Genomic DNA, 26,879 nt, shown 5'->3' with positions numbered 1-26,879 from the left:
TTAAGTCGATGTAACTTACGTCACTTACTCAAGGGTGTGGAAAAGTCATCTCTGTGAGCGACGTAAGTTACACTGACTTAAAGCGGTGTCTACACCATGTTATGTCAGCAGGAGATGCTCTCCTGTTGACGTAGCTGCAGCGGCACTGATGTAGCACGGTAGTGAAGACAAGCCCGTAGCCTAAGAATGGGGACGGAAGAAACAGTTACTCATTCCCTCTCCCTTCTGCTGGCCAGGCTCTGCCTGTGTCCTTGAGCCCACCCAATCCTGAGACAGTTTATCAGTTTTTCTCTCCACTATAGAGATAGGAAGGGTTAGAAACATCACTTAAAGAAGCTGTAGAAGTAGAGAGAAAAATTATTTTGGGAGTGGGGGCGGGGAGAAGAAGAGAGGGTAGGACCCAGGATGGACCCTTTCTTCCATACATAAGAGAAAACTAGGAAGGATCTGCATGGCATAGAAAGAATACCACAGATTTTTAAAACTAGAGATTTTATCACCATTAAATTTGAATCAATGTAATGTGCTTTTATAAGAAATGTGTTAGTTTCACTGTACTTGTATCATACTGGTAGCATGTTTGTTTTTACCTTCAGGTGGCCTATTAGATGTTGCCACAACGACAACCCCGTTTTGGAACAGATTTTCAAAAAGCTGTTTCAGAATCATGGCATCAGCAATGTCAGTGACCTGTGAAAGACAACACAATTGTTTTTCTTGCTTTCAACTTCTGCCATAATAGATCTGCAAATGGTTTCATAGTCAGAAAAAAAAAAAAGGCTTGTTAGTAAAATCCTGGAGAAAGATTCTAATTATTGCTTGGGGGGGAGGGGGAAATAAAGGAGATAATTAATAAGCAGGGAACGCATGGCAATCTTTTAAAACTTGCCTGCTCTTTATTACAGAACCCCATCATTTCTTTACCAATTGCTAAATGATTCCATGTTAACTTCTATTATAAAACTACAGGTGGGAGACACAGAAAACAGACCTACACATTTCAAAGAGGCCTAATTAATTAGAACCAACATGAAAAACAGAAGATAAAGAAAGAAAATACACACCAGCTGTTTTACATTTCTATTACCTTTCTAGTAAAGGTTGGTAGAGGTGACTTTAAATGGTCATGGGACTTCAGAAATAAGGACAAGTAGCCAACTATACATAATCAGCTGCTGTAGAAAATAGAATGATATGACATAGATACTATTGTGTGATTGTTGTACAAAACAATTCAACAGATGGCCCATCACAAAAATAAGCAATTTCATTGTTCTTTTTAAGTGCCTTCTATTACTGTCCATGAATAATCAAAAGGCACTGCAGTCACTTCCAGCATAGTCAGCCTCTTCTAACCTTCAGACAAAACATTCACTTAAAAAACATGAAAAAAATTGGGCGCTACAATTAATACTGAAAAAAATTAACAACAAGCAACAAAGTGAAAATTCTTAGACAAACTATTTACTAAGGCTAGTTTTAACTAACTTTATGGTATCTAGAAACTGATACTATAGACTTGCAGCATACATAATATTGCGTCAGAATGGAGAAAAATATAAAACTTTTCTGAACAGAAGAAAAATTAGATATGACAGTATACTATAGGGGTTACAGAATCTCACGGGCTAATAAAAAAAATCAATGTACCCAATAACGAAACCATCTTAACTATTGTTATCTATGTTTCCCTCGCACTTTCCCTCCTATTGTTCATTACATCAACTTTGTCTTAATTTAGGCCCTGATCCCACAAGGGGGTCTCTGCCTATCTGGATTGTAGGTCTGGAGCTGCGGGCTGCAATCCTGCAATAGATAACACGCAGGTGGATTGCTATACCCACATAAAGCCATGCTTTTCACAGGCCAAACAGTCCAGCTATGTGTTATCAGTTAAAGGATTGGAGCCTTAGGCCTAGGGTATGTCTACACTTAAAATGCTCCTGTTGGCACAAGTAATCCACCTCCCTGAGAGGCGGTAGCTAGAGACATGGCTTCACGTAAAATGCAGAGCTGTACCACTGCAGCGGTGCTGGTGTAGCGCTTCAGTGAAGACGCTACCTACATTGACAGGAGGGTTTCCCCTGTTGGCATAGGTAATCCACCTCCCTGAGAGGCGGTAGCTAGGTCGACAGGAGAATTCTCCCATTGACCTAGTGCTCTCTATACCAGGGCTTAGGTCAGTATAGCCACATCTCTCAGAGGTGTTGATTTTTAAATTCCTAGTGCAGACCAGGCCTTAGTCTACATTAGAAAATGTTTGCCAGTATAGCCTCCTAGTGTAGACGTACCTTATACCGGCAAGAGTGCTTTTGCTGATATAGCTCATGCCGTTCCCCAGACAAAAGCACTTCTTTGCCAATATAACTGTGCCTACAATAGGGATTTTGCTGATATAAAACATCATACAAAAAAAATCACACCCTTAACCAACATTACTATACTGGCAAAAGTTTTATGTGTATATCTGGCCTTAAACTTTTGGGGGTTTGTGGGTTAAGTAGTTGAAGCCACTGCGGCCTCCACTTAATCCACCAATTTGTGGTGAACCAAGGCAAAAAGGGGGAAAGGAGGAAAGAATCAGGCTTTGTCTACACTAGCACTTTTGTCAGCAAAACTTTTGTTGGTCAGGGGTGTGAAAAAAAACACACCGCGACCAACATAAGTTTCACTGACAAAAGTGCCGGTGTGGACAGCGCTATGTCAGTGGGAGATGCTCTCCCACTGACATAGCTACTGCCATTCGTTGGGGGTGATTTAACTATACTGGCAAGAGAGCGCTCTCCCACCAGCATAGAGCGGCTACACAGAAGACCTTACAGCGGCGCAGCTGCAGCGGTACAGCTGTGCCACTGTAAGGTCCATAGTGTAGACATAGCTTAGACTCTGCTCCTGACAGCTAGTTTGGAGACAATGGGGGGAAAGCTTTAATAGAAGCCGTTTTCTCCTTCCCTGTGATCCATCCTTCCACAAGAACTAGGTGAATGGTTGTCGGAGGACTAATATTTAGGGTTTTTTTTATTACATTTTCTTTTCTTCCTCAACAATAAGTTCAGTAACACACTCCATGGAGTGCATGTATCATCCAGCAACCCTCTGGTATGTTCAGGACAGTTATTATACTTCTATCAAGGTTTGCATGTATTGGCTGAGGAACATACAACCTGTTGAGTGTAGCTGCTTACATGTCAGCTACTGATGTTTTCCTGAAGGCTCGTCTGAATTATTAAAACTTCAGAAACTTCTAAAGTTGTCTTCAAAACTCAAGACATGTAAAGGAAAGTGGTGCGTACATTATTTAATTTGAAAGTTAAGATCACTGTTAAATTTAGTTTCTGCACACTCAAAGGGTACGTCTTCACTTACATCCGGGTCCGGATGTAAGCAATCGATTTTCTGAGTTCGATTTATCGCGTCTGGTTAAGACGCGATAAATCGATCCCGGATCGATCCCGGAAGTGCCCCGGATCGATCCCGGAAGTGCTCGCCTTCGACGCTGGTACTCCAGCTCGGCGAGCGGAGTACGCAGCATCGACGGGGGAGCCTTCCTGCCGCGTCTGGACCGCGGTAACTTCGGACTAAGGTACTTCGAATTCAGCTACGTTATTAACGTAGCTGAATTTGCGTACCTTAGTCCGAAGTGGGGGGGTTAGTGTAGACCAGCCCAAACAGAAGCTTCTTTTCAACTGCTCGAATGCCAGTGTTATTTCTGATAAGAAATCAGAACATAATTTCAAATCTAAAAAGAATTTGGACTTTTTTATTGTGTCAGAAAAAAATCTCAGGAATTGGATTTTTAAAATGATGATATACATTATTTTACTACAAACTTTGTATTTTTTTTAACTACACACTTATGTGGCAGAATATACTTTTCCAGGAACAGAGGACATAATGGAGGATTGAAGAGAATTGTAACATTTATGTACACTCCAGTGCAAATGTTTACAATGAAGTAAAAGAAAGCAATGAATAAAGGCCTGTTACTGAGTTATTATTTGATGTTACAGCATTTGAGTGTTTTTACCTTACCAGAATAAATTAACTTTTGAAAGCTACATAATTAATAAAGCAAGAGTCATTTTGTGTACTGGGGTGCCAATTTATTTTCTTTTGATCTTGTACAGCTTTGGAAGGGAAAGATAATTTTACAGTGTAAGCAAGCAGAAAACAATAACTGAAGCGTTCTCATAGCTCAGGTTTTTTCTGTACCCAGCATTCATTACAACCAGGAACAAAAGAGAAGGCTACAAATTACCAATAAGGGGAGTCTGCTAACGGAGAGAATGGAGAAATTTCATTAGCATTTAAGAGAAAAGATTTTTATGACCTAGTGCTGCTTTCCATTATGACTCACTTAAGTAAAAAAGAAAAAAAATCGAATAGTTAATTTACATGTGTAAGTGCTTGAGACTCAGTCATCCACTGATTGGTACTGCTCCATATAATGAATGACAAACATAAGCATGTATTATCAGTAATTAGTATTAGCACAAAAATAAGAGCCTAGTTTTTTATTAGAGGCTTTTAATAGCTTTGCTGGCTTGTAAAAACTGTCTAAACTGTAGTTCTTTTTTAAACCCAAGTGATACTGAATAGTATTTAAATACTATCTCTGTGTGATCATTCTGCTTACCAAAAAGTAGGGATTTTATTTTCATTACCATTGCTACCTACCACAGGTATTACAAAATTAGAAGCCTAATTACTTTTATGTAGAGTTATTTCAGCACTCAACAAAATAAAATAAAATCCAGATTTTATAAACCACTCATTAGGATACTGAAAAGCACCAAAATTGTAATTACAAATGGCCTGACTCTCAGGATTTTATATTTAGGGCCATCTATTAAAGGAGTATACTATTTATGTGGATGCAAAAAAGATGGGTTGTTTTATTTATCATACGCACTAATGACAAAAGATTGGGAAGAAAAAATACTATTTATTAATCTGTGCACAAGCAGCTCATATTAAGACTGATCAAGCTTTCAGAAACATCTAGTTCATAAGGCATGCTCAGAGGCTTAACATAAGCATTCGTATAGTGGCAGCCATACAGAACTTGCAACATGATACCTATTACATCTCCACTTTAAGATATCTGAATTCTTTCAGTAAGAACTTTAAGAAATAATAAGTAGAATAAGTCACTAGATTCTGAAATACTTTTCACTTAGTCACTTAGTCAATACGTTATTTTAATTCTGTATTTGTCTGTGGCTGTTTCTCACCCTAACTCCTACAGGCTCTAATATGATTTACTCCAGGGTGACTATGATGTGGCTTCAGCCAGGTGTTAAATGGAACTCAGCAACTTCAGCAATGCTGTTGTCTTTAACAATTCTGCATTTGGTGGTCTCTGAAAAGTGGGCATCTTCATAGTTTTCTGCTGTCAGTGTCACAGAACCTCGTCTCCTCTATACTACAAAGAACAACATCTTCACCTTTTCTCCTATATGCAAAAGGTATCTAAAGGAAACCTTCAATATTTCAAGTAAATCTCGACAACTTCTCTGGTACTTCTGTCTATTTCCACAATGCATGATCATGGTTCTGCAGTAGGAGTAACGACTTGCTTCCACTGTCATTCTCTGTTCTCAAGTAAAAGGATTTTTCAGCTGTCATTGTGGACAGCAATTTTGTCTGTATGTCACAGTTAATATTTGTTCTGCCTCTTTTGTTTTTCTTCCAGTTGTATTTGTAAATCTAGTGTTTGCTTAAATTTAAGTAAATCAAGTCTTGTGTGAAGACTGCCAATTAGCATCTCTGCTGGGGAAACCAACTAGGGAAATGAAGGATAATGTGTCTCTTTCTTTACGAGTTTGTTCCTCCCATCTGAACAGCTCTCCCAGACATCACATCACTTTGTGACTATTTAGGTATTGGCCTTCACAACACCCTCTGGCAAGGAGTTGCAGAGGTTGACAGTGCGTTGCGTGAAAAAATACTTTCTTGTGTTTGTCTGAAACCTGCTACCTATTAATTTCATTTGGTGGCCCCTTGTTCTTGTATTAATCAACTTAAAAAAAAAATTCCAGAAGGATCTGAGCCTACCTTTGAAATGTGGAACAAAAACAGAAAACTCCTCAGTACTGGAGTAACCAAGCAGTGGGTACGCATACAGGAAAAGAGTTATTTATATCAACATATCCTATACTGAAATTAGCAAAGAGGTTCCTTTATCGAGTGTTTAAAATGTACATCTCTGGCATATCATGTTTACTCAAAAACGTCACATTGCTTAGTAGTATAAATACAACATGGTGTGTAGTTGGATTATGTATCAGTTTCTGCAGAGCTCTGTTTTGCAATACTGTTCATACTCACTGAATGAAGCAAATATAAAATTACCAGCAAACAATTAGGTTAAGAATCAGAAATAGTACTTCATTCAAAGCCAAGAGTTAAAAAACATGGAAGAGGAAAAACATGAGTAAGCTTGGTACAAGTGGTTTCTTTTACAAAAGGAACACAGGGAAAAGCAAGCAAGCATGCAGTACAAAAACTAAAGCAAACTGTGAGGAAGCGTAATGTGGTGGTGTAATCCTTATGCCTGACAAGGAGTGTAGAAATGCACTTGCAGTGTTTTCTAGGTGGAAGGAGGAGATTGGGAATAACGTATAATGAATGAGACAAATGAACTCTTCTCCCATCTGGCAACATGATTTGCAGCCTCTCTTCTGCCTGTGAAATAACTTTAAAACATAACCAGTCTTTTGCAAGAGAGGAAAAATGGCACATTTTCACTAAACTAAAATGTTACTTGTCTATTACAGAGTGTACTTGTATTTGCACAAGCTGACTAATCAGCCGTCAAGTATTTTTTGACACTTTTGCATCAATGGTGATACACACGCACACCTCCGCCTCCCCCCAAGTCTTTGTATTTACAATACCTACACACATAAAAAGATTGTGACATGAGATATCTTCCTTAAAACTTTACAAAAGCCAGGCCATTCATAGCTAAAGCTGAAACTTTTTCTTGACTTCACCTTGTTGTCCTTAAGTATTGCCCAGGTTGCCACCTCCATTCATAAATGAGCAACCAAAGTTAGAAGCAAAACAAAATCCCAAACCAAAGGCTGAATATCTCAGGCTTGCAGAAGCTATAGGATTTTATACGACTGTGTAGGCAACAAAGTCATTATTTGAGAGTCTTCTGAGAAAGTTCGATCAGATTCAGGAAACATTATTCTACCCAATTTGCATTATTATACTTGAGTATTTTTTAAAAAACACCATCATAACAAACACACAAAGGCCTGCCACCTTGTCAGTTCATAAATTTGCAAAATTGACCACACCACATCTTTAAGTGTGTGTGTATGTGTGTGTGGGGGAGGCTATTGTCCGACTTGCTGGGGAAGAGGAAATAGCTCTTTACGGCCAGGAGAAGGAACAAAGCTCAAAAGCTGCTGCAAAAGGGGGAGTGGGTCAGTGTGCTGACGTTGACTCATCCCCAGGGACCGGAAGGGCTGGGAAGTTCAAAAGGGGTAAATCTGGCGGGAGAAGACACTTTTCCCCGGACCAGGTGGGGCAGCACCCACCCTGCCTCCCCTTGAGGGGGCAAAATACCAGGTTTGGTCAGGACCTGCTGTGGGCTTCATGCTAGCTGCTTCTTTCTAGGGAAGGAATTTTTCCCTTACCACCAGATTGGAATAGGTGGAGTGGGGGTGTTTTCACCTTCCCCACAGTGGGTTTGGGAAGGGGTTTGTTATCGTGAGTAGGGAAAGGAGTTAGGCTATGATGTCACAACTCATTATGCAAGGATGGGGCAGATGTCCAGTGCAGGGCTCTACAGGGAAGGGATAGAGTGACCAAATAAATAGCTTGGTAAAGGACTTAAAAACAGAGACGACCTGTGCCTGCCCATGGGCAGCAGTGTTACTGAGCATGCTAAGTACAAGCCAAGCAGCAAATCTGGGGGTGCACATGACCTCACATGCTCCCCCATGTCCCCACTGCTTAAAAAGGAGCAGAATGGGGGGGGCTCCTATGACTGGTACAGCAGGGAGCCAACCCCCTTACTTATAATAGCCCACCTTAACCCTCGTTCAAGGGGGGGATTGTAAGGTCCCAGCAAAGGGTTGGCTGTGGGACCAGGATGGAAAAAGAGAGGGGTTGGTGGAAGCCCCTCAGGTAGATATTGAATAAACATGGAATTACCTGCACTGTACATTTTTATCTGCTGAGTAGTCCCTGATATCTAATAATAAAGTTGCGACCTGATTAACACCATATCAAGTGTCTCCTGTCCTTCTTTCAGTATAGCCAGACAAGAAGTTTTGACACAAAAGCCAAAACAAAACACAGTAGTCTCACTCAAAGACATATCATAATATCCAGTTATTTGTAAAAATTCAACTACAGTATATAACTAGCATACTAAGTAATATAATTAAAACAATATTTGACAAAATATCGAACAAAGGATATTCTGTGATACAGAATCCTTTATCACAGTTGTCTACTTACTCATTAATTTGCATAATTCAATAATGTGCATTTCATCCTCAGTCACTAGTACAAAAAACAAGTGCTACTCTAATAAGAGACCAGCACTGGCTTTTACCTATCAAAAGATATGCAAGAAATTTTCTTAAATAGAATTTTCTTTATTATTACAAACCTTCCCATGAATGACACTGCACCACAGCAATGTCCTTGTGCATTCTGCAGACATACAGTTTACTAAAGAATTCATTGTTGCTGCAGAATTATACTCTAGAACAGAAGATTTTTTTTTTAAATTAACTTTATAGCATTCATGGCTGTATAAAAGCATTCCAATGTGAACTGAGTATAAACTGATGGAAATAAACAATTGTTCTCAGCATCCACTGAAGGTAGGACAAGAAGCAATGGGATTAATCTGCAGGAAGGGAGATTTAGGTTAGATATTCAGAAACATTTTCTAACTGTAGTTATGCTCTGGAATAGGCTTCCAAGGAAGGTTGTGGAACCCGCATCACTGGAGGTTTTTTAGAACATGCTGGAGAAACACCTGTCAGGCATGATCTAGGTCTACTTGGTCCTGCCTCAGCATGGGGGGTTGGATTTGATGACCTCTTGAAGTCCCTTCCAGCCCTACATCACTACAACTGTATGATGCAGTGTTGTCTTCTCAGGTCGGCAGACTGCCTGAAACAATGGCTGAAAGGTGTAAGCTTCTCCATTCACCTCAACAGGATATTAACTTTAAAACTTAACAATGACAATTTAAGTGTCAACATGGATAACTACTTAATTGCTGATCATTTTAGCAGTAATACCCAGGAAACATCTTTATCCCAGTCTGTCTCCTACAATTTCTCAGACGCCAACAAGCCCCAATCATCTCAAGCTACCACAACCTCCAGCTTCCCTGTGGACAATTTCTATAATGCAGTTGGTATGTTTTCAACATAAATTTGTAAGGCACAATGAAAATTAAGAATTCAGGGGTAGTACAGAATAAACTGAATTAATCAAGGTAAGTTAATTTAGGTTTAATTTGATATATTGTTCCCATGTCCTTGATCTCAATGAGTCAAATTATTATTTTGTTATTTCAACTGCAGGAATGCTGGCGGGGGGGGGATACCAAACATGGACCGGTGTACCACTGTGCTAGACACTGTACAAACTCATCATAAAAAGAAAGTCTCTGCCCCAAAGTGTTCATAAGAATCTCATCAAATTCTATTTGTCCTCTACAGTGAGCTTTAATGACGTTGATTAGAGGAGATAACGGAAAGTGACTCAAAGTAGACTGAAGCAGTCAACTTCCACCTCTTTGAAAAATATTTTCTTCACAGTCTTGGAAACAATTTCTATTTCTGAACTTTTATCTTCTACAGTTCATAGATTCATAGATTCTAGGACTGGAAGGGACCTCGAGAGGTCATCGAGTCCAGTCCCCTGCCCGCATGGCAGGACCAAATACTGTCTAGACCATCCCTGATAGACATTTATCTAACCTACTCTTAAATATCTCCAGAGATGGAGATTCCACAACCTCCCTAGGCAATTTATTCCAGTGTTTAACCACCCTGACAGTTAGGAACTTTTTCCTAATGTCCAACCTAGACCTCCCTCGCTGCAGTTTAAGCCCATTGCTTCTTGTTCTATCCTTAGAGGCTAAGGTGAACAAGTTTTCTCCCTCCTCCTTATGACACCCTTTTAGATACCTGAAAACTGCTATCATGTCCCCTCTCAGTCTTCTCTTTTCCAAACTAAACAAACCCAATTCTTTCAGTCTTCCTTCATAGGTCATGTTCTCAAGACCTTTAATCATTCTTGTTGCTCTTCTCTGGACCCTTTCCAATTTCTCCACATCTTTCTTGAAATGCGGTGCCCAAAACTGGACACAATACTCCAGCTGAGGCCTAACCAGAGCAGAGTAGAGCGGAAGAATGACTTCTCGTGTCTTGCTCACAACACACCTGTTAATACATCCCAGAATCATGTTTGCTTTTTTTGCAACAGCATCACACTGTTGACTCATATTTAGCTTGTGGTCCACTATAACCCCTAGATCCCTTTCTGCCGTACTCCTTCCTAGACAGTCTCTTCCCATTCTGTATGTGTGAAACTGATTTTTTCTTCCTAAGTGGAGCACTTTGCATTTGTCTTTGTTAAACTTCATCCTGTTTAACTCAGACCATTTCTCCAATTTGTCCAGATCATTTTGAATTATGACCCTGTCCTCCAAAGCAGTTGCAATCCCTCCCAGTTTGGTATCATCCGCAAACTTAATAAGCGTACTTTCTATGCCAATATCTAAGTCGTTAATGAAGATATTGAACAGAGCCGGTCCCAAAACAGACCCCTGCGGAACCCCACTCGTTATGCCTTTCCAGCAGGATTGGGAACCATTAATAACAACTCTCTGAGTACGGTTATCCAGCCAGTTATGCACCCACCTTATAGTAGCCCCATCTAAATTGTATTTGCCTAGTTTATCGATAAGAATATCATGCGAGACCGTATCAAATGCCTTACTAAAGTCTAGGTATACCACATCCACAGCTTCTCCCTTATCCACAAGACTCGTTATCCTATCGAAGAAAGCTATCAGATTGGTTTGACATGATTTGTTCTTTACAAATCCATGCTGGCTGTTCCCTATCACCTTACCACCTTCCAAGTGTTTGCAGATGATTTCCTTAATTACTTGCTCCATTATCTTCCCTGGCACAGAAGTTAAACTAACTGGTCTGTAGTTTCCTGGGTTGTTTTTATTTCCCTTTTTATAGATGGGCACTATATTTGCCCTTTTCCAGTCTTCTGGAATCTCTCCCGTCTCCCATGATTTTCCAAAGATAATAGCTAGAGGCTCAGATACCTCCTCTATTAGCTCCTTGAGTATTCTAGGATGCATTTCATCAGGCCCTGGTGACTTGCAGGCATCTAACGTTTCTAAGTGATTTTTAACTTGTTCTTTTTTTATTTTATCTGCTAAACCTACCCCCTTCCCATTAGCATTCACTATGTTAGGCATTCCTTCAGACTTCTCGGTGAAGACCGAAACAAAGAAGTCATTAAGCATCTCTGCCATTTCCAAGTTTCCTGTTACTGTTTCTCCCTCTTCACTAAGCAGTGGGCCTACCCTGTCTTTGGTCTTCCTCTTGCTTCTAATGTATTGATAAAAAGTCTTCTTGTTTCCCTTTATTCCCGTAGCTAGTTTGAGCTCATTTTGTGCCTTTGCCTTTCTAATCTTGCCCCTGCATTCCTGTGTTGTTTGCCTATATTCATCCTTTGTAATCTGTCCTAGTTTCCATTTTTTATATGACTCCTTTTTATTTTTTAGATCATGCAAGATCTCGTGGTTAAGCCAAGGTGGTCTTTTGCCACATTTTCTATCTTTCCTAACCAGCGGAATAGCTTGCTTTTGGGCCCTTAATAGTGTCCCTTTGAAAAACTGCCAACTCTCCTCAGTTGTTTTTCCCCTCAGTCTTGATTCCCATGGGACCTTACCTATCAGCTCTCTGAGCTTACCAAAATCCGCCTTCCTGAAATCCATTGTCTCTATTTTGCTGTTCTCCCTTCTACCCTTCCTTAGAATTGCAAACTCTATGATTTCATGATCACTTTCACCATGGGCTAGTAACTTGAACGCTATACTAACAACAAAGGGCATTATATTTAAGGTAAAAGATCAAACAATACTTTAAATGTTTTATTGAAGCCAGGAAACTCTCTCTAATTAATTACTTACCTGAAATTCATCAAAACACAAGAGACAGGCCCCCTCACTTATTTCCTCGGCTATAGGGGCTATTGGATCATATGACTTGGCCATTAGTCCTGGCTTCCTTTTAGGCAAGCTCAGTTTAAGACGATGTATTCCTGAAGTGAATAAAATAGAAAAATAAACAGTGGAAGTGCTGCATTTAACTCTGTGGAACATATAAAGCAATAATACACACATATGTAGTTTAGATACAGAAATACAAAAACCACATGCATTATGATTTAAAAAGGCATGCTGGGTAATTTTTCAACCTTTTAAAGCAAATTGCTAAAGCCTCACAGATTCAGTAACCTGTATTTTCTTATTTACAAATAAAGTAAAGTATTGCCCTGTAGTCCCCCACGGATGCCTGCTGTTATATACTTTTTTTAAATGGTGTGTTTATCCTATCATTGTTTCAAAAAACTTTGATATTGTAATTGGTACTCTATCATTTTGTCTTGCTTCAAATTTATTACCTTGATTCAGTTGCATTTCTTTGAGATTGTACCTACTCTCTTCTAGTCTATACTCTAATAATCAGAACCCTTAAAACATTTAGAAGTCAACTGCAAAACACTGCACGTTCCATTTCCCTAAAGTATGTTTACAACCTGTAGTGAAGCTCGGAAACAGTAGGGGGAAAATCAACTCAGAGAAACCAATCCCTGTGGTTTAAAAAAAAGGAAAACTGACTAAGATGGCAACGATTGTACAAAACAAGTATTACAGTAAAAAAGTGTACTATAAGGTGTTAGAGATTGTGCTCTATGTATGTATTTAAGATAAAGTGAACATTTGGAAAAGAAAGGCCCTGTGATGGGAGGTTAGCTTTATTAAAAGTAGACATAAAGGAACACACAGATAACAAGAAATATTGTCACTCAGGCCCGCCGACAGGGGGGCAAATGGGGCAATTGCCCAGGGGCCCGGGTCCTTTTAAATCATGTGGGCGGGCCACACAGCTCCGAGGCACACATGACTGCTCCGGGCCCCATGCTTTGTGCGATTGGCCAGCGCGTCAGTCCTGGAAGTGACGGGCGGTCCCTGAAGTGACGTATTTGTCACTTCTGCCCCGGGCCCCGCCCCCTCCTAGGGATGGCCCTGGGGCCCGGAATTGCTGTCGATGGGCCTGTTGTCATTGCAGAATGAATTTATTAAATTTCCAGAATATGGATCTCCACTAAGTGCAAAATTGGTCATGTATCACAGAAAGTTATTGCTGTCTTGGAGTAGGTGCAGCATAGGGTCCCAAAGATGGCAGATCTTAATATTTGAGATCTGAAGATGTTAAGTTTTGAGAAACAGTTTAGGGAAATTCTAATTGGAAAAGAGGAGACTAAATAAACATAACTGGGTTAAAAAAACTTTTACTAACCTTGTGTAATTATTGTTCTTCGAGATGCGTTGCTCATGTCCATTCCATTATAGGTGTGTGTGCTCGCCACATGCACCGGTGCCAGAAGATTTTTCCTTAGTGATATCCATAGGGGACTGGCTCTGGTGCCCTCTGGAGTAGCACGCGTATGCACGGGTAAAAGGGGCGCTGCTGGCCCTCTCCCTCCCTCAGTTCATTCTTGCCAGAACTCCGACAGAGGGGAAGGAGGGTGGGTCATGGAATGGACATGAGCAACACATCTTGAAGAACAACAGTTACAAAAGGTTAGTAACCATTTTTTCTTATTCGAGTGCTTGCTCGTGTCCGTTCCATTGTAGGTGACTCCCAAGCAATACCTCTGGAGGCAGGCAGGAGTTCATGGATGTGTCAATTACAACACAGCTCTGCCAAATCTAGCGTCATCTCTGGCCTGCTGGGTAATGGCATAATGCGTGGTGAACGTGTGTACCGAAGACCACGTCACAGCCCTGCAGATGTCCTGGATAGGGACATGCACCACGAAGGCAGCCAAAGACGCCTGAGCCCTAGTAGAGTGAGCCTTCACTTCGGTGGAGGCACAGCCTGCGCCAACTCGTAACAAGTGTGGATGCAGTTTGAAATCCTCTGAGAGGACACCAGAAGGCCCTTTATCCTGTCACCAATTGCAGTAAAGAGCTGAGTCGATCTGCAAAAGGGTTTGGTGCACTCCAAGAAGAAAGCGAGGGCACGCCTGACATCTAGAGTGTGCGGGCGTCTCTCCTCGTTGGTTGCGTGTGTCTTTGGATAGAACACTGGGAGGAAGATATCCTGGTTGACATGGAAGTGCAACACCATCTTCGGCAGGAAGGCTGGATGGGGCTGCAGCTGACCCTTGTCCTTGTAGAACACCATATACGGGGGCTCCGAAGTGAGAGCTTTAAACTCGGAGACTCGCCTTGCCGAAGTAATGGCTACAAGGAATGCGACCTTCCACAACAGGTGCAAGAGACAGCAAGAGATAAGGTGGTGTTAGTACCGTTATACAAGGTACTGGTGAGACCTCATCTGGAATACTGTGTGCAGTTCTGGTCTCCCATGTTTAAGAAGGGTGAATTCAAACTGGAACAGGTATAGAGAAGGGCTACTAGGATGATCCGAGGAATGGAAAGCCTGTTTTATGAAAGGAGACTCAAAGCCTTTAGCCTAACCAAAAGAAGGCTGAGGGGAGATATGATTGCTCTCTATAAATATATCAGAGGGATAAATACCAGGGAGGGAGAGGAATTATTTAAGCTCAGTACCAATGTGGACACAAGAACAAATGGATATAAACTGACCATCAGGAAGTTTAGACTTGAAATTAGACGATGGTTTCTAACCATCAGAGGAGTGAAGTTCTGGAACAGCCTTCCAAGGGGAGCAGTGAGGGCAAAAGACATATCTGGTTTCAAGACTAAGCTTGATAAGTTTATGGAGGGGATGGTATGATGGGATAGCCTAATTTTGGCAATTAATTGATCTTTGACTATTAGCGGTAAACATGCCCAATGGCCTGTGATGGGATGTTAGATGGGGTGGGATCCGAGTTACTACAGAGAATTCTTTCCTGGGTATCTGGCTGGTGAGTCTTGCCCACATGCTCAGGGTTTAGCTGATCGCCATATTTGGGGTCAGGAAGGAATTTTCCTGCAGGGCAGATTGGCAGAGGCCCTGGGGGGGTTTTTTGCCTTCCTCTGCAGCGTGGGGCATGGGTCACTTGCTGGAGGATTCTCTGCACCTTGAAGTCTTTAAACCATGATTTGAGGACTTCAATGGCTCAGACATAGGTTAGGGCAGGGGTCGGCAACCTTTCAGAAGTGGTGTGCCGAGTCTTCATTGATTCACTCTGATTTAAGATTTCACGTGCCAGTAATACATTTTAACGTTTTTAGAAGGTCTCTTTCTATAAGTCTATAATATATAACTAAACTATTGTTGTATGTAAAGTAAATAAGGTTTTTAAAATGTTTAAGAAGCTTCATTTAAAATTAAATTAAAATGCAGAGCCCCCCCAAACCAATGGCCAGGACCCGGGCAGTGTGAGTGCCACTGAAAATCAGCTCGCGTGCCGCCTTCGGCACGTGTGCCATAGGTTGCCTACCCCTGGGTTAGGGGTTTGTTGCGGGAGTGGGTGGGTGAGATTCTGTGGCCTGCATTGTGCAGGAGGTCAGACTAGACGATCATATTGGTCCCTTCTCACCTTAAAGTCTATGATTCTATGACTCTAAGGGTACGTCTTCACTTACATCCGGGTCCGGATGTAAGCAATCGGTTTTCTGAGTTCGATTTATCGCGTCTGGTTAAGACGCGATAAATCGATCCCGGATCGATCCCGGAAGTGCCCCGGATCGATCCCGGAAGTGCTCGCCTTCGACGCTGGTACTCCAGCTCGGCGAGCGGAGTACGCAGCATCGACGGGGGAGCCTTCCTGCCGCGTCTGGACCGCGGTAACTTCGGACTAAGGTACTTCGAATTCAGCTACGTTATTAACGTAGCTGAATTTGCGTACCTTAGTCCGAAGTGGGGGGGTTAGTGTAGACCTGGCCAAAGAGGCTAGAGACTCGAAAGGAGGACGGTTAAGCCTGGAAAGGATTAGATTGAAATCCCATTGGGAAACCAGATCCCATACCGGAGGAAACAGCCTCTAGAGGCCCTTGAGGAACCTGACCATCATCTTATGTGAGAATACTGAGAATATGTGCAGATGAAAGGCTGATATGGCCGCCAAGTGCACCTTGATTGATGAAACTGCAACTGTAACCTTTTTCGTATTTGTTCCTACTTATATCTATCTCTATTCTTTTACTGTAATCACTCATTTCTAAATAAATATTATTTTGTTTTCAAAGATTTACTGCTTACCTGTCTATTCTTGATCGGAGGGCTGTATCCGTGTCCTTTCAAGGGAAAGCAAGCTTTCCCTGGCAATTCCTTTAGGGTGGGCTACAACCTTGGTTACCAGTTTAAATAGTTAATAAAAAAAGGTTTTAAATTAAAGGCATCATTTTAGAGCACATCATTGGTTTAATATAATTGAATTCAAATCTTTCAGCAACAACAACCAGGCTCCCCCTTGTCTGTTGATGTAGAACATTGAGGCCATGTTGTCTGTCAGTACCTGCACCACTTGACCAGATAGATGGGGAAGGAACACCTTGCACGCCAGGCAAACGGCCCTGAGCTCTCTGATGTTTACGTGAAGTGACAGCTCCTCCCGTGACCATAGTCCTTGAGTTTTGAGGGAACGGAGGTGCTCTCCCCAGCTGAGGTCAGACGCATCCGACACCAGGCACACTGTGGGCCGTGGAGCCGCAAACAGAACCCCTTCCATCGCTGGATTTGGATTGCACCACCATTAGAGGGAGGTGAGTACCTGAGGCGGTGTCGTGAGGAGCCTAGCCAAGCAATGTCTGGCTGGGGAATAAACCGACAACAACCACATTTGAAGAGGCCTCAGCTGCAGTCTTGCGTGCCAGACTATGTAGATGCACGCAGCCATGTGCCCTAGGAATCTGAGACAGACCTGAGATGTGGTGAGCGGATGTGCAGTGACTTGGGCAATCAGATCTGCCATTGCTCTGAACCTGGCTTGTGGTAAGAATGCTCTGGCTTGGGTAGAGTCGAGGACTGCTCCAGTGAACTCTATCTTCTGAACAGGGACCAATGTTGATTTTTGTTCATTTATCAACGCCCAGGGCATGACAAGTGGCTCATAGCACCTCGATACTGCGCTGCACCTGCCCTTCGGAGGGGCCCTTAATGAGCCAGTCATCCAGATAGGGATAGATTTGGATCCCCCCGACGCCTGAGGTAAGCTGCAACTACCACCATGCACTTTGTAAACACTCTTGACGCTGTCGTTAGGCTGAACAGGAGCACTGTGAACTGGTAATGTGTCTGACCGACAACAAACCGTAGAAATCTCTTGTGTCCAGGAAATATTGAGATGCGAAAGAAAGCATCTTTTAGGTTGAGGGTGGTATACCAGTCTCCAGGATCCAGTGAGGGGATGATGGAAGCCAGGGAGACCAGGTCTCACAAGTCCAGGATGGGGCATAGGCCCCCTGTGGCCTTTGGAATGAGAAAATACCAGGAGTAAAAATCTTTCCCTCTTCATTCTGTGGGAACTTCCTCCAGGCCCCCAGCCGCAGGAGGGCTTGCGCCTCCTGGGCGAGCAATTGCTTGTAAGAAGGGTCCCTAAAGAGGGACAGAGAAGGGAGGGTGGGAAGTGGGGGATAGAACAAAATTGGAGGGTATACCCTGCTGCCACTGTATTGAGGACCCAGCAGTCCGTAGTTATAGCAGTCCAAGCGGGGAGGAAAGGTAACAAACGGTGGGAAAATAAAGTGTGAGACAGATCCTGGTTGCAGGCTGGGAGGTCGCCCTCAAGCGTCCCCTCAAAATGATTGCCTGGTTTGGGGATGGGCACGGCTCGAGCCTGAATGAGCCCCTGCTGCAGGCGGTTGGCCTTGGCGACATCTATGTCTGATGTCTCTCTCCTTTCTGGTCCAGGGCTTGAATCCCTTGCTGATATGGCACTTTTCACAAATGTGGGACTCACCCAGACACTTCAAACAACTAAGGGCATGTCTTCACTGGCAACGTTAAAGTGCTGCCGCGGCAGCGCTTTAACGTGGCTTGTGTAGTCGCGGCACCTGCGCTGGGAGAGAGCTCTCCCAGCACTATAAAAAAACCACCTCCACGAGGGGAATAGCTCCCAGCACTTGTGCACTGACTACAGTGGCACTTTACAGCACTAAAACTTGCAGCGCTCAAGGGGGTGTTTTTTACACCCCTGAATGAGAAAGTTGCAGTGCTGTAAAGTGCCAGTGTAGACAAGCCCTAAGATGTGGATCGCTGGGCTTGAAGCCCTGGGGAGCGGGGCATGCCCTGTCCCTGGGCTAAGTCCCTGGGGGGACTATGAATAACTAAGTACACTAACACTATTAGGAATTGATAACTATCTACAAGTGTTTACACAATAAAAGTTCAAAGAACCAGTGAAAGAGAAACCATTTGCTAGAGCAAGGGGAGCGTCCCAGCACTGTCACTGGCAGTAAGAAGGAACTGAGGGAGGAAGGGGGCCAGCAGTGCCCCTTATACTGGTGCATACGCGCACCAGTCCAGAAGACTCCAGAGCTGGTCCCCTACGGATACCACTGAGGAAAAAACTTCCGTCACTGGTGCATGTGGCAAGCACACACACCTACAATGGAATGGACATAAGCAATCACTCGAAGAAGAATTAGATACGTTAGTGGCAGATAGGTCCATCAATGACTATTAGCCAAGCTGGTCAGGGACACAACCCCATGCTTTGGGTGTCCCTAAACCTCATTGAGAATAACTGATTCCTGTCCTCTCCTAACATTCCTTTTCATATGTGTAAAGTTATGTTTCCTGGTGATGGAAGATGTCCCAACTCCTAACCCTTCCTCATAGATCTTATTTTCCAAACTTAATTTTGTTTGCTGTCTTTCTTAAATTGTTGTACCCTCAACTGAACACAGTATGCCAAATAAGTATCAAATAATTTAACTGCTGATTTTACACAAACTATATTTTTGGGACACCATCACATTATTTATGTCATTCAATGTAAACTTCACTATTAGCATCTATCTTCTTCCAAATGGAGTGTAAGTTAATTGATAAATTACAGGTGTTTAGTTAAGGGGTAAATTAATCCTGAATATACATCTCATTTCACATACACCTCACACTACATTATCTTTTGAGTGGATATTCCTATAGTTATTAATAGCTATACTGGAATAACAGAAGATTCTAACAATGCTTTAATAAATGTATTTTTGATTACTTATGTAAAAGAAAGTTACATTGGCTCATATGCTTGGAAGAATAAATCAGGGTTGCTTTATAGATTATACACTCAATGCGACTCATGTAAATGTCAGAATATTTTCACTTACTTTTGTGTACATCTAGCATGAAACCATGAAAATGGACTCTCTTTTTCCTCTCTACTTCTATATAAGAATAAAACATGTCCATCACCATTGTCTTTCCTGTGCCTTCAAATAAAAAACAAATAGACCCAACAGGTAGTTAATTTAAAAACAGTATGTACTGATTACAGTAATGATTGTTCATTAGCTTTGAACTAATGAAACTACTCTCTTCTACTGAACAGTAAAAGGCTTGCTTGTTTGGGAAGAGAGATTATATTTTATGTTAAAAGAGCTAGGAGGAAAGTTGCATTTCACTTTATAAAGGACAAATTCTGAAAAAATAAAGTATGACATTTTGAGCCAACAAGTGGCCCTATTGTCTCCATCTGAAATATTCCAAATATTATCAAGACGTTTTCATGGTATATTGACATGACTAGAATAAAATCTTCATCTCTCGGCCTCCCCCTCCTCTTACTTAACCAATATTTAACAATATGGGTAATTTAGGAAATAACATGTCACAAACAGAAATACATTAATACAGATAGAAATCTGAGAGCAATTGGATCTATACTTAATACCATTTCATATTCTAAAAGAAACAAGTCTGAAAAGTTCATTAAAATAAGTAACTTGTTATACAAAATAAAATAAAAAACCTTTGACATAAAAGGATACATTAGAACTTGAGTAAGCCCTCTGTGGAAGGGCATGCCTGTCCTGTAGCATCCTCTGCTGGCTGAGTGTGGCCCTGCCTCAGTTTCCCCCCCTCTCAGCATCCCTTAAGAATTCCACACAGACCAAAAGGTATAAGACAGAATACCTATCCTGGGGTTCTACTTTATTAAGTCCAAATAAACTTGAAATAAAGTCTCTTTTTCCCAGACTCAAAATAAAGTCTCCCCAAGCTTTTTTCTCTTCCCTCAGGTTCAGGGGGTGGCAAAGCCATCCTTTCTTGGGGGTTATGTTTCTGGGCTTTCAACAGCTACCCCAGCAACTTTCTTCAGGAACCCTTCTAGCACCTTTCCCCTGCCTTTCCGGGCTGAGAGCGAACCATGGGTAGCAGTCCTTCCCTTGCTGCTGTCTTCCCCTTTGTAACGCCCAGATTCCTTCCCGTAAACCCAGCTGGGCAGCAGGCAGTCAGTCACAGGTGCACTGGACCCTGCTCCCTCTTAAATGGAAACTCTGTGAAACCCTCATTTAGACAAAACTTCCAATGAAATCTTTACTGAAACTTACCAACATCTCCATAGATGTAAAGACCTTTCGGAGGTTTGCTTTTTGCAAAGAGCTGCAAAAAAAGAGAAGGATCATTTTACTTAAACACAGTGTGTAATTAATGCAAGCCTATTGCTGAGGGAATTAAATCAGGTGGCTGGATTTAATTAATTAAGTAGGGCTACCATAAAAAATATTATAAATAAAACAGTTACAAACCTTTCCATAACTACTGTTCAAGATGTGTTGCACACGTGCATTCCACTGTAGGTATTTGTGCGCTCCAATGCATAGCTGTTGGAGAGTTTTTAACTTTAGTGGTAACTGTCATAGCAGCCAAACCACCCTCTGCTGTTTGCACACACCATGCAGGTATAAAGGGCTGAGCTGCCACTGCCCTCCCTCCCCTGCAGTTCCTTCCTACTGGAACAACTCCAATAGAGAGGGAAAGGAGGGTAGGTTGTGGAATGGACATGTGCCACAGATCTCGAAGAAGAGTTAAGCAAAAGTTAGTAACTGTTTCTTCTTCTTCAAGTGATTGCACATATCCAGTCCATTGTAGGTGACTCACAGGCAGTCCCATCTGGAGGTGGATTCGGAGTCTATTTGAACAGGGACTGGAGGACCAGTTGTCCAAATTTAGCATCACCTGTAGATTGCTTAGCGGTTTCGTATCAGGTTGGAAAAAAGGGAGCGATTATCCACAGGAGGGGGAAATGCCAATATAGCTGCTAGGTGTACCTTGATCGAGCTAATTGCCAATCCTTGATGATTCAAACACAAAAGATATTCTTGTTTTTATTCAGAATGTGCTGGACTAGGGGAGACCCCTTTTAGCCTCGCCCAGGTGGAAAACTTATTTTATTTCTCAAGGTAAGTTGACTCATTGATGGTTTTCTACTAGTCAGCACTACCTTCTGCACCTTTCCAGAGCTGGACTCCTTTGCCAATGTTAAGCATGAAGTCTCCAGGCTATCATGTGAAGGGCCTGAAAGTTGGGATGGAGGAGGCGGCCATGATTCTCCAAAAATAGGTCTGCATGAAGTGTGAGTAACAGTGGGGGACTGATTGGGAGGTCCAAGAGCTGTGAAAACCAGTAGTGACGGGGCCATGCTGGGCCAAACAGTGTAAGACGGGCCTTGTCCTGCTTGACCTGGCAGACAACTCTGGGCAAAAGAGGGAGAGGGGAGAAAAATGTACTGCAGACCTTCTGACCACAGCAGTAGAAAAGCATCTGTCAACAAACCTGGGTTGTGTCCTGCCCTCCAGAGCTAAAAAATTGACCTTGCTATATCTGGGTAAAGGGACCACTCGTGGTGATCAACCTGCTCAGTCGATCTACCATTATATTCTGAGTCCCTGGGACATGGGCTACTTTCAGAAGTATAGTTACTGATACACAAGTCCCAGAGCCAGATTGTGTCTCGTTAGAATAGTGAGGACCGGGTTCCTTCCTGCTTGTTTACGTAAAACATGGCAGTCATATTGTCAGTCAGCAACAATATGCCGCTTCCTACTTGGATGTGAGAAAGGAACGCCATGCAAGCGAAACGGATAGCCAGAAATTCCCTCATATTTGTGTGTAGACTGAGATCCTGTGGAGACCAGAGACACTGCATTGGAGGGGGTCCAAGGTGAGCCCAGCACCCCAGGTCCAAGACATCCATGACTAATGTAAGAGATTGTTGAAGTGGGGTAAAAGGAACTCACTTGCAGACATTGATCGGTTCTATTCACCAATCCAGGAAGGACAACATGTGACTTGATACATGCACTAACATATCTATGAGATGCCTTCTTGAAGAGTATACACCTTGGCCATCCAGCCCTGAAGGAGTCTGAGATGCAGTCTGGCATACTGAATCACATAAGTGCACGCTGCCATATGCCCCAGCAGCCTTAGGTAGTTTCTCACCATGGTGAGAGCATAAGCCTTTTAGTGCAGAATGAGGCTTTGCATTGTGTGAAACCTCGCCTGTGGTAGTAAGGCCCTGGCTGTTGTTGAGTCCAGGATCACTCCAATAAATTCTATTTTCAGTACTGACAACAGGACTGACTTGTCTGTGTTGATCAGCAGGCCTCGAGCATCAAAGGTGGATCAGATTATGTGAATGCTGGGCACCACCTGCGCCCTAGATCGACTTCTTATCAACCAGTTGTCCAGAGAAGGGAACATTTAGACCCTTAACCTCTGGAGAAATGGTGCTACCACCATCAGACACTTTGGAGCAGCCAAGAGACCAAAGGGGAGGACTATGAACTGATAAAGGCATCGTCTGACAAAGAATCTCAGAATTTTTCTGTGGCTCTGATGAATTGCCATGTGAAATTAGGCATCCTTTAAGTCAAAGGCAGTGTACCAGTCTCCGGGCTCCAGAGAAGAAATAACAGAAGCTAGACTGACCATCCAGAATTTCAGTTATTTTTAGGAACTTGTTTAGCTGCCTTAGATCTAAAATAGGTGAGAGACCCCCCTTTTACCTTCAGGATCAGGAAGTTTTAGGAGTAAAACACCTCTCCCCTGAATAAAGGATGAACCTCCTCTATAGCTTTTACAAGGTGAAGTGATTATATCTCTTGCAGTAATACTGTCTCTTGGGAGGGGTCCCTGAAGAGAGATGGGGAAGGGTGTTAGAGGTAGAAATAAAATGGAATGTATATCCCACTTCCACCAGGCTTAGAACTCACCGATCTGTTGGGACATGGGCCAAAGCACAACAGAAGTGGGACAGGCAGTTTGAAAAAGCTGGAAAAGAAAAAAATGGTACTCTTGTAAGTGGTGGACTGCTCTCAATCCACCCATAGAAATGAGCTCTTGGAAGATGCTGCCAGCCTCAATGAACTGGTGGCTGTGGAAGCAGAGGCAGTGGTGGGCATCATTTGTAACCTCTGCTCCTTCTCCTTGGTAGGTCTTGGGGTCAAGGGACAAATCCCTGAAAATACTGGGACTGAGGAGGATGAAACCCCTTCCACTTCTTTGCTGGGGTGTAAACTTCGCAGAGTCTCATCCATCTTTTCTGTGAAGCGCAATGGCGCTTCAAAAGGTAAGTCCTGGACTGTCTGTTGCACCTCTGGAAGGAGGCCATAAGAGTGTAACCAGGATGAGTGCTTCATCGTGATAGCAGAGGTCAGGCGGTGCACTGCAGAATTTGCTGCATTGAGACCTGCCTGCAAAGTTATTCTGGTAACCAACTTCCCCTCCTCTATGAGAGGCTGGAACTCCTGTTTCACCTCATCTGGAAGTTTGTCTTTGAACTTCAAACTGTATACCACAGGATGAAATCGTAGTGCCTCAACAAAGCTTGCTGGTTTGCAGGACGAAACGGTAATTCACCTGTGGAATAAAGCTTCCTCCCACATAAGTTCAGCTTCTTGTCCTCTTTATTTTTTGGCATTGATGCCTGGTGCCCCATCTTTCTTTTACACCGTTTGCTGCGACTACAAGGGAGCCTGGAGGAGGATGGTTATATAGGTGTGTGAACCCCTAGAAGGGGACATAATACCATCTCTCCACTCTTTTTGCAGTTGGAGGCAGGGAAGCTGAGTCTGCCAGAGCACTTAGGTAGGATCTAAGATAGCTCTACTGGATATATCTATATGAGGCTATTCTAGCCAGAGCTGCAGATGTCAGAATGTCCACCAGTTTGTGGGATTTTTCCTGGATGTCCTCTGGGTGGATATCTAGGGTCATAGCCATCCTCCTCAACAACTCCTGATGAGTCTTAAAATCATCAGGAGATGAAGAAATAGGCTCTACCACAATTGGCTCATCAGGGGATGAGGACAAGGCTGCCAATGGTACCGGAGGCTGATCCAGTTTCTGCTCCTCTTGCAGCTGTTCGTGAGAGAGATCCTGACTGCTTGGTGCGGGGCTTGGTACCAACACTATGGTGTTTGAGGTGTAAATGCTCCTGATGCCCAGAAGATGGAGTCAGCTGAGGTGCCCAGGGGGATACTCTTGATTGAGAGAGGAAGCCCCATGGTTCCAAAAGGGCCACTGGCGCAGCCTGGTCCCCAATTATGCATAGCCCAAAGGTCCCAGCTGGAACTGAGGCTGAAACCAGGGCAGGCAGGTGACATATCCCCTCGGATGGGACTGGCTAGGAGTTTGATGAAGAAGCTTCTTGTTAGTATGTTGGTGCTGTACCCATCGGTACCAATGAAGAAGTTCTGACTCTGAAGAAAGGGAAGCCAAGGAGATCATTTGTGGCTTTCCCCTAGATCAGAGGTGGGCAAATCTTTTGGCCCAAGGGCCACAACTGGGAATAGAAATTGCCTGGCGAGCCATGAATCCTCACAAAATTGGGGTTGGGGTGTGGGAGGGGGTTAGGGCTCTGGTTGGGGGTGCGGGCCCCGGGGTGGGGCCAGAAATGAGGTGTGGGAAGGGGCTCCGGGCTGGGGCGGGGGAGTGGGGTACAGGGGGGGAGAGGGGAGGGCTCCAGCTGGGGGTGCGGGCTCTGGGGTGGGTCTGGGGATGAGGGGTGTAGGAGTGTGCTCTGGGCTGGACTGAGGGGTTCAGAGGGCAGGAGGGGGATCAGGGCTGGGGCAGGGGATTGGGGTGCAGGAAGGGGTGCAGGCTCTAGCTGGGGGTACAGGCTCTGGGAGGGGGCTGGGGATGAGCAGTTTGGGGTGCAGGAGAGTGCTCCAGGCTGGGATTGAGGGGTTTGGAGGGTGGGAGGGGAGATCAGGGCTGGGGCAGGGGGTTGGGGCACCAGGGGAGGATCAAGGGTGCAGGTTCCGGGTGAAGCTTACCTCAAGCAGCTCCCGGAAGCAGCAGCATGTCCCTTCTCTGGCTCCTATGCAGAGGCGCAGCCAGGTGGCTCTGCACGCTGCCCCGTCTGCAGGCACCGCCCCTGCAGCTCCCATTGGATGTGGTTCCCAGCCAATGGGAGCTGCGGGGGCGGCGCTTGGGGTGGGGGCAGCACGCAGAGCTCCCGGCTGCACCTATGCATAGGAACTGAAGGGGGGCCATGCCGCTGCTTCCGGGAGCCGCGTGGAGCAGCCCCCAACCCTTCTCCCCAGCTGGAGCGGGGCCATGCCGCTGCTTCCGGGAGCTGCGTGGAGTGGCCCCCAACCCTACACCCCGGCTGGAGCACCGGAGTGGGGCAAGCCCCAGACCCCACTCCCCAGCGGTAGCTTGAGGGCTGGTTTAAAACGGCTGGCGGGCCGGATCCATCCCACGGGCTGTAGTTTACCCACCACGCCCTAGATGGTACCAGCCCAATTGGTACGCAGGTGCAGAGGTGAAGGCGTTCAAGGTGGTACCTTGGGCGCCAGTGCTGAATGAGTCTCTTTAACTGATGGTGACAGTGGCACTATGAGGTTTAACAACTGCTCTTTATGCCTGTGCGATGTGTGTGAAACTGCAGAGGGCGCTCAGGCTGCCCCAATGGGTACCACTAAGGGTAAAAACTCTCACATCTGCACACAGCTGTGCACAAACATCTACAGTGAAATGGACATGTGCAATCACTCGAAGAAGAACCTTGATAAATTACTGACTCAAAAGTTTGTAACCAATCTAATATTACAACAATATGTGGGTTGCGCAAAGGGGAAAAAGAGGAAAAATATATACAATTTTATTTAGAACTATTTAAAACAACCATATCTCTAGGCATGTTTACCCTATTTAACACCACACTTCCAAACTCCACAATTAAACTTTTCCCAATCCACCATCAAAACAGATTCTCTCATTATCCACTAAACCCTTTGACCACAGAGCCCAACAAGAACTTGGGGAAATAGATTTTGTTATATAAACCAGTATCACAATATTTGCAAATATATATTGTAGATTATCAGTAATGTTTAGGATGTGAAATTTCTTGGCTTTAAAAAGGAGGTAGGGTTGCGTGAAGGATAGTCTTAATCTCCATCCTCTCTACCTAGAGCTTTTGAGCCAGTTATCTCTGGTTTAAGCTTCATTCAAAACAACGGCGTTACAATAGGGATAGGTCTGTCTTTTTATGTCTAAACATGTTTCACTTCAAAACATGTATTTTACTAACTCACAGTTTATCTAGTAAGTTGCATTTATCTTGAATGAATGTTGCTGAAGTGTTTTCAGCCTGAGTGGCTGTTACTTGAGACATGCTGTGTTGTATTTGAAGGTTTATTTTCTAAG

The 26,879-nt window shown here is 43.5% G+C and overlaps 1 protein-coding gene across 1 annotated transcript in view; it reads right to left on the bottom strand.

Moving 5' to 3' along the window:
• The window catches only part of AFG1L (AFG1 like ATPase), a 131,863-nt gene that overhangs the window by 71,801 nt on the left and 33,183 nt on the right, over nucleotides 1-26,879 (bottom strand). Inside the window, exons 3-6 of the mRNA XM_065401410.1 lie at nucleotides 20,771-20,822; nucleotides 19,550-19,651; nucleotides 12,206-12,336; nucleotides 591-690 (exon numbers count right to left, since the gene is read on the bottom strand). Coding sequence (XP_065257482.1) covers nucleotides 591-690; nucleotides 12,206-12,336; nucleotides 19,550-19,651; nucleotides 20,771-20,822 — 385 coding nt within the window. The remainder of the gene's footprint in view (nucleotides 1-590; nucleotides 691-12,205; nucleotides 12,337-19,549; nucleotides 19,652-20,770; nucleotides 20,823-26,879) is intronic.

This window comes from Emys orbicularis, chromosome 3, assembly GCF_028017835.1.
Source record: "Emys orbicularis isolate rEmyOrb1 chromosome 3, rEmyOrb1.hap1, whole genome shotgun sequence".
NCBI lineage: Eukaryota > Metazoa > Chordata > Testudines > Emydidae > Emys > Emys orbicularis.
The sequence above is the reverse complement of the archived record's forward strand: the minus strand, read 5'-3'. Positions and strand labels throughout refer to the sequence as shown.